This window comes from Simochromis diagramma, unplaced genomic scaffold, assembly GCF_900408965.1.
Source record: "Simochromis diagramma unplaced genomic scaffold, fSimDia1.1 OVJJ01000602.1, whole genome shotgun sequence".
Classification (NCBI taxonomy): domain Eukaryota; kingdom Metazoa; phylum Chordata; class Actinopteri; order Cichliformes; family Cichlidae; genus Simochromis; species Simochromis diagramma.
Genome location: NW_024387040.1, coordinates 6780687 through 6792629, shown reverse-complemented (window position 1 = coordinate 6792629; position 11943 = coordinate 6780687). Strand labels below are relative to the sequence as shown.

At 42.4% G+C, this 11943-nt stretch overlaps 1 protein-coding gene across 6 annotated transcripts in view; it reads right to left on the bottom strand.

The window, feature by feature from the left end:
- Positions 1-11549, bottom strand: part of LOC120741485 (sodium/hydrogen exchanger 9-like) — a 57985-nt gene extending 46436 nt beyond the window's left edge. For 2 of the 6 annotated variants that reach the window (XR_005697634.1, XM_040044426.1), the window contains exons 1-5: positions 11223-11545; positions 10658-10830; positions 6649-6726; positions 6372-6448; positions 3516-3628 (exon numbers count right to left, since the gene is read on the bottom strand). Coding sequence is in view for 5 of the 6 variants with exons in the window: in XM_040044426.1 (XP_039900360.1) it covers positions 3516-3628; positions 6372-6448; positions 6649-6726; positions 10658-10830; positions 11223-11376 (595 nt within the window). In the remaining variant the exon portion in view is untranslated. Of the gene's footprint in view, positions 1-3515; positions 3629-6371; positions 6449-6648; positions 6727-10657; positions 10831-11222 lie in introns of all 6 variants that reach the window. The other 4 variants (XM_040044423.1, XM_040044424.1, XM_040044427.1 and 1 more) reach the window with 4 other exon arrangements.
- Positions 11550-11943: the final 394 nt, after the last annotated feature.

Sequence of the window (11943 nt, the reverse complement as noted above, 5' to 3'; positions counted from 1 at the left end):
TTTGACCTCGGGACTTCCAGGTTATACTCAGCACAGATGTTCCTGTACACTATGCCGGCCACTTGGTTGTGGCGTTCCATGTATGCCTTGCCTGCTAGCATCTTGCACCCTGCTGTTATGTGCTGGATTGTCTCTGGGGCATCTTTACACAGCCTGCACCTGGGGTCTTGCCTGGTGTGATAGACCCCAGCCTCTATGGATCTTGTACTCAGAGCTTGTTCTTGTGCTGCCATGATTAGTGCCTCTGTGCTGTCTTTCAGTCCAGCTTTGTCCAGCCACTGGTAGGATTTCTGGATATCAGCCACCTCCTCTATCTGCCGGTGGTACATACCGTGCAGGGGCCTGTCCTTCCATGATGGTTCCTCGTCTCCCTCCTCTTTCTTGGGTTTCTGCTGCCTGAGGTATTCACTGAGCACTCGGTCAGTTGGGGCCATCTTCCCAATGTATTCTTGGATGTTCGTTGTCTCATCCTGGACTGTGGTGCTGACACTCACCAGTCCCCGGCCCCCTTCCTTCCGCTTAGCGTACAGCCTCAGGGTGCTGGACTTGGGGTGAAACCCTCCATGCATGGTAAGGAGCTTTCTTGTCTTTATGTCAGTGGCTTCTATCTCCTCCTTTGGCCAGCCTATTACCCCAGCAGGGTACCTGATCACGGGCAGGGCGTACGTGTTGATGGCCCGGATCTTGTTCTTACCATTCAGCTGACTCCTCAGGACTTGCCTGACCCTCTGCAGGTACTTGGTGGTTGCAGCCTTTCTAGCGGCCTCTTCATGGTTCCCATTTGCCTGCGGGATCCCCAGGTACTTGTAACTGTCCTCTATGTCTGCAATGTTGCCTTCTGGTAGTTCAATCCCCTCAGTTCTGACTACCTTCCCTCTCTTTGTTACCATCCGACTACACTTCTCCAGTCCGAACGACATTCCAATGTCATTGCTGTATAGCCTGGTAGTGTGGATCAGTGAATCGATGTCTCGTTCACTCTTGGCATACAGCTTGATGTCATCCATGTACAGGAGGTGGCTGACAACTGCTCCGTTCCGTAGTCGGTATCCGTAGCCAGTCTTGTTAATGATCTCACTGAGGGGGTTCAGGCCTATGCAGAACAGCAGTGGGGACAGAGCATCTCCTTGGTAGATCCCGCACTTGATGGTGACTTGTGCTATGGGCTTGGAGTTGGCCTCTAGTGTTGTACGCCACATCCCCATTGAGTTCCTGATGAAGGCTCTTAGGGTCCCATTGATCTTGTACAATTCTAGGCATTCCAGGATCCAGCTGTGGGGCATTGAGTCATAGGCCTTCTTGTAATCAATCCAGGCCGTGCACAGGTTGGTCAATCCTTTCTGTGTCCCGCTCATGTATTGACCCATGTGCCTGTTCATCTTAGCCGATATGATGCCTGTCAGGAGCTTCCATGTAGTACTGAGGCAGGTTATTGGTCGGTAGTTGGAGGGGACCGGTCCCTTCTTGGGGTCCTTGGGGATCAGGACCGTCCGACCTTCGGTTAGCCATTCCGGGTGTCTCTCGTTAACTAGCAGCTGGTTCATTTGTGCTGCCAGACGCTCGTGGAGTGCAGTCAGCTTCTTTAGCCAGTAGGCGTGAACCATGTCGGGCCCTGGTGCTGTCCAACTCTTCATACTGGAGACCCTCTAATGAAACATTAAAGGTGAAATGTTAACAATGAGGTATTGCAAATTTACCTACGTAGATATTTGAACAGTCAGCAGACAGACTCTACCTTTCCCAAGTATGAATTTTCACAGACAAGACGTGAAAACGTACATTTGCAGTTTTGAAGAATAGGGCCCTGGATAAGACCCAAATATAATCTCTCTAGGTTTAGAGGTTACTATGCTAATCACATTTTTGACATGTTGAGTCATACTGAGCTGAGCCGTGTGTTTGAAAAGAGGATAATACCAACAGAAAACAGAAATATTCATATGACTTTCTGTAATAATTATGCCTAAATGCTGCTTTGAAAAACCCTCCACACTTACAGACTTTTTTTTTCTCGAAGATGACGTTCTAAAGAATATCAGATTCATCTAAAGCTCAAAATCTATACTTTGCCTATACCTCTAAGATGGTAATTTCACAAAAACAATACAGTAACATTACTTTAGTGTCCTCAGTGGTAGTTGCAGCATAAAATCAGCATCCACTTTAAGCGAGGTTGCTTCAGCTCTGCAGCTCTGCAGCAAATGCTATTACCTATCCCTCCACTTTATTCAACGTAGAATAAACAGGAAAAAAAAAAATCAAATCAAGTATTTTGTATCACTTTTAAAACCGCAGCTATATCTCTGGAGTCATCTCCAAGCAGAAAAATACATTTGGGATCAGTCAGATGGCTCACCAATGCCATTGTTTAATAAATATTTTTTAAAAACTCAAATAAAGAGCACTAAAGTTTTGTGCTTTACAGCATATATGTGGCAGTGGCACAACCAGAGAGCTGTCAAGCAAGCAAGGGTTATGACATGATGACACGTCTACATTGTTCTGAGAATCACTACGTCTTTGTCTTACAGCGTAACAGACTGAGCCTGTTTCGGTTGCGTTCGTCCATTTCAGCCTTGTGACTGAAAGTTCACGAGGAAGAGAAATGAACTGGAAAATTCTGACAGCTGCTTCTCCAAAAGTCAGAAAACCAGCGCTGCAGAGATGGAAGCAGGTGAGGCATATCTGTGTTTCGGCCATCGGTGCATCACAGTGTGATTCAAATCAAAGCTACAAGTGAGCCGGAGTCGGCAGAGATGAACGCAGCATGGTGTGGCAAAAATAATGTCAATCAGTGTGACAGCCGCACCATAACCTACAGCTCCTCGCTGACACTCACCCCTATCAGCCACTTACCGTATAAATAATTCATTACCAAATGAGGACATTACCACAGGATGCTGTATGACACTCTACATGACTGCTCTTGAGGACCACTGATTTTATTGTGTGTACTCCACTTAGGAGAAAGGTGCACTGAATTTAAAGCAGTTACAGCTACTGAGTGGGTGTTGTGGCTCTGTTCCTGCATATACAGTAGCCTTAGCTGTCAATGTTTTTGTTATACAAAGATTCGTCTGTCAATCTCAATGTTACACCTTGTTACTTAAAACCAAACAAAATAAGGTGTGAAAGAACAGTGTGCACCAGGTTTGACCTTTTGAAACATGTTATCTAATACGTTAACTGCTCAGTGAATCTGCAGTAATAAATAAAAACTCTCCAAAAAATTGCAGAAATGAGCAATATGCAGCTCCTCAAATATGCTCAACACATATGGATTTTATTTCTATAACTAATTTGTATGTATAAGGCAGAGCCTGGTGATGGGCCTTTTATATATCGACTGTGATCAACAGCCAAACATTTCATCTTTTGCTTGTGGTAAGAAAAAAAAAAAGCACGTTTGCTTTACAAATTATAAAAGCACATATGCAAAAAAAAAACCACAAGATCAATGCTGCCACTGCAAGTGATGAGCTATTAGCAGAAGGTTATTTATAAAGGTTGACTACCTGGATCAGTGGCTGACATAATGGCACCAAAAAGGAGGCACTGAGTGAGGGAGAATTCTTCTTTTCGTTTGCTCAACAGTACCATCAGTTTGGTGAAGCCGTACATGCAAGCCCTGGGATTGAGGACAAACAGACAGAAGGAAACACTGTGAGGTCATCAGGGAGCGCCAGCCAGAGCAGGTCTATCAGTCATCCCTCTAACCACAGCAGGGCTTCCCCTAGAGTAGTCTGGGTAATGGGGCCAGACGCTACCAGCAGGTGAGTTGACCCGTTTCCAGGCCGTAGCTCCTTTTTACACAAGCGAACAACACAAAGCTGCAACTGTGCTGGGAATTTTATTATTTTATCCATGTTAATGCGAATGAGTGTGAATATCCATATGCTCCAAACTCGACCCCACATCCACCTACTAAATGGAACCACCCACGCACGCACACACACCACAAACAATCTTGGGGGTCAGTATCCATCTATCCTAACTGTTTGCATTCTTTTAAGACACTGTTATATACGGTACTCTCCAACATAACAGAACAGCATAAGTGTGTATGTGTGTGTGCATGCACAATGACCTAGAAGACTAAATATAACCCACTAACAGTCTTTGCGAAGGGCACTTTGACAGAAATATAAATGACACAATATTTTTATCAGCTCTGGAGCCAAATACAAAAATAAATCTAGTATTGTATCTCCACTGTGTTATCTCACTTATAAAGAAAAAAATAAAACTGTACACAAAGACTTGATAAAGCGTCCAGTCAGTTCAGCTCCTTAGTGATAACTGATGTATGCTGAGTACTAATCCAGTTAGTGTGGGGCATGCCATAATAATCAGTATGCCAGTGTGTCCTCTGGGGAACCTTTCTGTCCACTGGCATAGCTCTGTCGGTGACAGCACATGACCTGCCCCCTGCAGCCAGTATTTAAAGCACTGTCCTCAGGTCAAGCAACTAAGCTGTGTTATTCGTGTATCTTTAAGGAAGACTTGCGGTTAAGATGATTAATTGTGCATTGTGCGTTTGTGTGTGTGTGTGTGTTAGACATCCAGAGAGAGACAGAGAGAAAATGAGAGAGTCAGGCACAGAAAAAGACAGGAAGAGGACTGTAAATTGAGACAGAAAGATTCCCACACTCTCACGACACTAACTCCCTATGGGATATGACACACTAACAAGCAGCAGGACTGGCCAGCTCTGATGCCTTAGCATTAAGAACGGAGCACATGAGGCGCCATGAACAAAACCTTTCCTGCTTCCCAGAGGGAACGGGGAAGTTTGACAAATGCTGCTCCAGGTAAAGGAATAATAGATGGAGCAAGGAAAGAAGGCAACATCCTTTAGCCAGTTAATTCCAGGCAATACTTTAAGCACATGACCTTCAAACCCACTTGTTTGAAATGACTGAATGGGGGAGTTAAGATCATTTATACATAAACAGAAAACACAATAAGTAAAAATGACACTGAGCATTGCCGTTATGGGTTGCGTCCTTCTCCCATATGCTCTTCCATATTGCTCGGTCCCAGCCTGGTGGTGCTGTTCTCTATGTTCCCCTGCACTGAGAGTACACCTTTGCTGGTTCGGTGGAGAACAGCTGGTTATTCTCCTGCCTTCTATCTCTCTGGTGTACTCCCAAGCGGCTGGCCAAGGCTGGTGAGTCTTTGCTTGGCAGTTTCAAAGGCCTCAGGTATGGACAGCTGGCTGTATTTCTTATGCACCTTCTTTGTCCCACCTTCTGCAACTCCGTTAGTTGGCTAACCTCCCTCCGTGCTACTTTGACTTGCCCTCGGCCTCCTTCTCCATAGACTCCCCTTTTGTTCTGTTCAACTTGTAGCCAAGCATCTCGCGTGATCATTGCTGCCGTATTGTAGATCAGCTTGTTAGTTTCGTAATCGTGGTTGTAGGTATTGTCCGGTATGCTGCATTAACATCATCTAGCAGACCTTCTGAGGGTACTTCACGTAAGCTATTAAGGAAATGTTAGATGAAATAATGCTGTGGGTTTTGTTTTGGGTTTCTTTTTTGGGGGGGGGGGGGGGGGGTAAATCCTGGACTGTTCAGTGTCTTCTAACCACAAAACGTCTTGAAGTTAAAGCAAGAAAATAACAACTAAGGAATTCTGAGGTTTTCTCACTTGCTCTATGCAGCAATTAGAGCATCAGTGACAACTGGTTTTAAAAAAGCCTCAAATTCCTTCAGAGTGTGAGAGTGCCATCTAGCTATGTCAGGCTACAATAGCATCAGTAGATATCTGTACTCTCTCCAAAATCAATATTACTTGTGCTGAGTTTGGTGCACTGTAGTGTTATTACAGAAATTTTGATTAGTCGTAGAACCAAAAGCACAGGTGTAAGCACAGGATTTGGCTTATTGGGGCATTTACAGAACACTATTTCATATTACTGGTGACACTGTGTTAGATAATGTCCATCAACGTATCCAATTCAGGGTCACGGAGGCATCTGGAGTCTATCCTAGCTGTCACAGGCAAGAGGTTGGGTACACCCTGGAAAGGTCACCAACCTGTCAGAGGGCTAACACACATGACAGACAACCATTCCCACTCACATTCACACCTACAGTCAATTCATAATCACCAGTTAACCTAACCTCAAGCATTCTTTTGGGCTGTGGGAAGAGGCCAGAGTACCCAGAGAGAACCAATGTAGAGATGACTTGCAAAATCCATACAGAAAGCCCACATGCTAGATTCAAACCCACGACCTTCTTGTTGTGAGTCAGTGCTAACCACTGCACCATAAAGCTATGCCTGAATTGTTTAACCGCATTTGTCTGTCATCTCAGTATTTCTTTTACTTCAGTTTATTTGCATAAATGAACAAAGAATTCTTACCCTATGCACATGCAGCTGATTATGGTACCTGCAAAAGCGTAGGTGAGAACAGATCCCAGGTTTGCAAGGAATCGTTTCTAGAACAACAAATAAAAATTAGTCCAATTAGTAACACAAAACAAACAAGACAACAGTTTAGTAGACATTAAATACATCTGGTGTAAGAATCAGTACAGTGCACCATATGGGAAGTCTTTAACAGATGGACAACCCATGTACATTAAAAGAAATGGCCTTTTACACCCTTTTGGGAGACGTGTCAGGAGAGCAGTCTCACCTGATTAAGAGTGTAAGCTCCATGGAAGATGATGGGTGGCAGGAACAGATTGAAAAGGACCTGCAGATCAAAGGTCTCCTGTAAACGACAGAGCTGCTGTGTTGGTGACTGACAATGTTTCACGGGGAGCAAGAGAGTCTGACTGACAGACAGATTACATACACAAACACACACACAGTTCATTTCAGCAGCCCTGTTTTGGCAAACATGCACCTTTTCTCAATTGTGTTCAAGTACCTGATATCTCCTTTCTTCAAAAAACAAAACAAAAACACAAAATCAAATTTTGTAAATAACAAAAGTGGGATATGTGCTGCGTGCATAGGCGTGCCTTAAACCTGCATTCTATCTGAAGGCCACCAGATGGAGATAGTTTTGCGGCCTTATAGAATTCTACTGGAAAAACACATTCCTGTTGAGATAGCGGGCTCACTCACTCACTTTGGGTCATATCAAATTAGCCTATTGTGGTCATACTGTGCTTCAAAATGGATCTTATCTGAGCAGTAAGACCTGCTCCTTCTCGTCACATGTGTGTTTTTAAAGCCAGGAACGGTCATATCAAGCCTTCAAAACAAGTCTGCACAAACTATTTGGTTACATCCATCTTTTATACATGTACATTTTCCACACCTGGAGGCAAAGGTTACCAATGAGTAACCCCACCCCTGGGTTCCTCAGTGCAACACTGGAAATGTTGCATAGTGATAAATAATACAAATAAATAATGTTATAATAGACTTTTTTCTAGTTATAGATGAAAATATTAACATTTTAACTTTATGATTTGGTTTGCTGCCCACTATTCCCTCAGTCCTGGTTTTTGTGAAGGTGAACTTAAATCAAAGTATGAGTGAAATACAGTGATTTGCTTCTAATGACCAAAAAGCCCGTGTTGCATGTTGTTAGTTTAGTCTTTATCGTGGCATTTATATTTATACAAGCCAGCTAATGCTGAATTTTTATATCAGTTTCCAAGCTGTTTAGTAATTATTTCTGATTGTTTCCTATGGCTCACCCTCACTGGCTCATGGTCTACCCCGTGTCACCCCGTTTTAGAAAATCATGGAAACACCCGTGTTCATTCTTATGTACCACTTTTTTTTTTTTTAACTGCTTCCACCTCATGATATATAGCAAAAGCATGCTCCCACCTATCTAGATCTGTGTGCTCAAAAACATTTTAGTAATAAAATGCTACAAAATCTTCTCAACAACAAACTGAACTTTCAATCTGGCAGCTACAGTGCAGTTACATCACTTCAGATCTCTCAGTGGCTCGATGATATAATCACTGTGTACTGCCCAAGTCTTCTGACTCACACTGATTAAAGCAAGGCATAACAAGAAAAGAGAGGTCTAACTGCTTCTGTCAATCTTCATCATAGCAGCTCCCAGAATTTATGGTAACCCGGTGCTACATCCACACAGAAAACAAGTAAATGACATTAAAAAAAAACCCAACTGCATTACTGTCAATACAAATAAAAAACCAGCGCGCACAAGTATTTTTGTACATAGCGTGCTCTCTCGCTGTCTGTTTCTCACCCAAGCCGATGTGATGCAATACAAGCAGCTAAGCAAGGTAGCCTTTCATGTTCTTCATCCTTGAATCCTTTTTAAGTCTATTGTGGATACATTTTGAAGATCAAAAGGCAGCGATATTCAATTCAGATCAAAATAAAACTACTTTTTCTTGGTTCCTACATTGCACAGGGTCTTACATTGCTCAGAACCTTACTCGAGTTCAATTACATTTCAGGCCAAAGGAGTGAGACGGGGGAAGTGACGCTTGCTGACATACTGCTGTGGTCACAGGCATTTAAGAACGACCTAGATTTGGCTTGCTTTAACAAAGCTTTATGGAAAAAACAACAACACAGAAGCATGACTATTTAGATGAATGAAAGTAGGCCTCTCTCTGTAAATCCTATTTCCAGGATGCACTGCATTTTGGTGAATATTTACCCTAGTACAGGTTGGGGACATTTGGAAGATTGCATTTTTGTTTTTAAATTAATATTTCGAATGCTGTAGAGTCCCCTATAGAGTTAGGAAAGCCAATATGCTTTCTCAGTAATTCACACTTGAGGTGCTTCTAGAGCTACAAATTGCTCCTTTCTTTGCTACCATAACCCAGCTCAATACAAATTACTATTTTGTGGTTGCAATTACCCACACAGCACTATATATATGTTTTTTCCCCATTTATGCAGGCTGTGTATGACAAATACAAAACTGTGCAACACATACTAATACAGATACACTGTAATCAATAAATTATGCATATGCTGGGGGTTTTATACAAAGGGCCACCTGCACCACAGACTTGAGAATGGAGGTGTGGTGTATGCACTAATTGCCTCTTCAGCTGAGCAGCACTAAATTTAATCAGACCACAAACTTTAATGCCTTACTCCCCAGTGGCACGTAATGGACTCAGTAATGCAATGAAATCCTTATCTCTCCCTGCTAGGACCCCATATGTATCAGGCTTAATGGCGTGAAGGCAACACAGAACGGGTCTGACCAATGTAATGGCCTTTGTGGTAGCCTCTGCTGGTTTGCTAATGAGACCCCCGCATTCAAAAGGGGCCAAAAAGTCCAAGCCATTAGCGAAGAGTTACACTCGACCGGGATGATTCGCAACGTTCAAGCCTCACTGCTGCCTTTCTCTTGCGGTGAAATGTGGCACCGAGATTAAGAAACACAATTTAGAACGCCCTCGTTCCGCGTTCTCTTAAGCTCGTTGGTGCATGTGTGGCTGAAGCTCCGGTTTATCGTTTGGCTTCTTTGATATGACAAATCTCTGATCACGGCACTAAAATCTGAAAGCGTGGCGGAAAAAAAACAGTGTTCATGCTGATGACAGCCAAAGGTCCGCTCTTGAGGCTTAGGCTTTTCTGCTTAGAAGTGATGTTAGAGTCTCTGCTAATTCCTTTTTAACAAATAACTGCTGTGATTAGTTTGCAGCCCTGGGGCTTAAGGTTGCAGCATTACTCCTGTTGCACCTCAGTGACAGAAATAACATGTATTTACGGTACTTGAATAATCCGAATCATTGTCTGTAGGAGCTCAAACCAGATTTCGGATTTCACAAACATCAAACTGGCTCCCAATTAAATGATTTTGAATCATACCATACCCCTATTTGGGTCTTTTTGTTATCATCAGCAGCAAATCCTTGTGTTTTGGTGTATTTACTTTATCATAGCCCCTCATTCTTGCATCATTACTGTGTTCTCTGACACAGATTGAAGCGTCCAACTTATTCTAAGAGCAAAATGCTGCAATGCCTGTTGAGATGCTATCTTACATCTTTCCTGCACTGCAGAGAAAACTGCTTGCAAGAGTATCTCATTATAAGCTTGCTGCATGTAAACAAGCAGGGAAATGTCTTGAGAGCGCAATTTTGCGAGAAAGCGCTACAGTTGCTAGCAAAAGCTTAATTTAGTTGTTTTGTTGTTTAGTGATTAAACCCGTGTTGTGTTGCTTCATTTTACTTGACTGGAACTGCGTCCATATGTGGTCCCTTAAATTTAATTTCCCTCTGTATGCACGGCACACCTGAAAATGTAATCCCCACTATCTGATCCTGACTAAAACCTTAATAAAGGTTAAATTGCTCTCTCGTCCTCCCTTTCCTTGCACCACCACTCTTGACTTTTTCTAAGAACAAACAGACCATGAGAGTTTAAAGGAAAACCAATAACTAAGAACCATTAGAGGACTCTGTTGATGTAAATAGCCAGCATACTCAAGAGGCACAATATGGATCTGATCCAGGAAAAGACAATGAAAACAAAAGCTATTTCAGTCAAAAGAAATTACATCAGAGGAAAAACCATCCTGTATGCAGCTATTTGCATTCAGATATTCTTAATGGGGTTTTTATTATGTAGTTTATTTTTGTTTTCTTGAGAAAATGTTTATTTTAGGGCAGATTGCTGGATTTATTCTGTTTTGATGTGTTTTGTCAGGGAAGGTGAAATCAAACAACCACAGTTACCTCAGGATGTGAGCTAAACTGGCCTTTTTCATTTCCGACATGTCCGTGTGGTGTGGTGTTGACCATCGTGATGTTAGAAGTGTTCGCTTGCTCATTTGCTGCTGTTGTGTTCCCCGGACACTGCTCTCCTTTATCAGTCCATATTAATCTCACAGTTAACCCCAGAAGCAAACCTGCAAAAGAATTACAAACAGCAAAAACTGTTATTAAAGGGGTAATTCACTATATTACACTAAAAACAAAAACTTTGGGTTCTGGAAAAGAATGAAAGTGCAATGTGCCACATGTTGACATAAATGTGCACATTTTAAAACTATTTCCATGCATCAAGTATAGGACAACTGATTGCTTGTTACACCTGCATATCAGGAGTCACCTAAAGATGCTGTGTTCTCGTATAAAATGATAAATAAAGCAAAATGAGATGCCGGTGTCCAAAACTGCATGCCTATGAAACCCCAGAAATGTCTTCTATAAACATTTTCGATACATCTTTCAAGCCCCGAGTCCAGGAAGTATTGCTGAATAACGGCTTCCGTAGTCTGTAAATATTTAGGCTACTTACCATAAAACATTGCAACCCCCGCTTCATTTACCAATTTATATTTGAACTGCTTTAATTTCCACACACTGAGGATGGTTATGAGTGCCAGGGTGACAGCAGCGAACACCGGTAACGCTACAGTATCTTGTTTTTGCTGCATAGCGCCCGACATCATCAAAAGCCTGGGTCAAACTTTTCGGAAAGAACTCCGCTACTTTTTTGGCTCAGACACAGCAACATCCGCATCAGCAGCGCCCTGAGAGCCCGTGCTGCCTTCAGTAATACTTGGAATTTGCAGTTTTTTCGTGCGAAGGCTTAGAGGGGAAAAAAGCACCATATTTTTAATTAAAAAAAGAAAGATAAGATAATGTAGGGCAATAAAAATGTGTTGGTATGCTTTTTGGGTTTTTTTTTTTTTTTTTTTTATAAATGACGAAATACAGAGCTGCTTTATGCTTCGTCATTAATGCAACACAAATGTAGGCCGATGAAATCAGATACAATCAAAGAAAAGTTAAGCACACGCAAGAACTGGACATTCAGAGAGATATATTAAATCCTTTATCGCGTGGGAAAAGAATACGTGTCACAGTTACTTACCTGTTCTGCTGACATTATGTTTTTGCAAAGCAATAAAAAATATTGACGGTGTTTTCGTAAGCCACAGAAAATAACACACGTTGGGTGTCATCCTCCTATTTTCCAGCAGATGGCGGACAATGCAAACATATGAAAGCGTGAT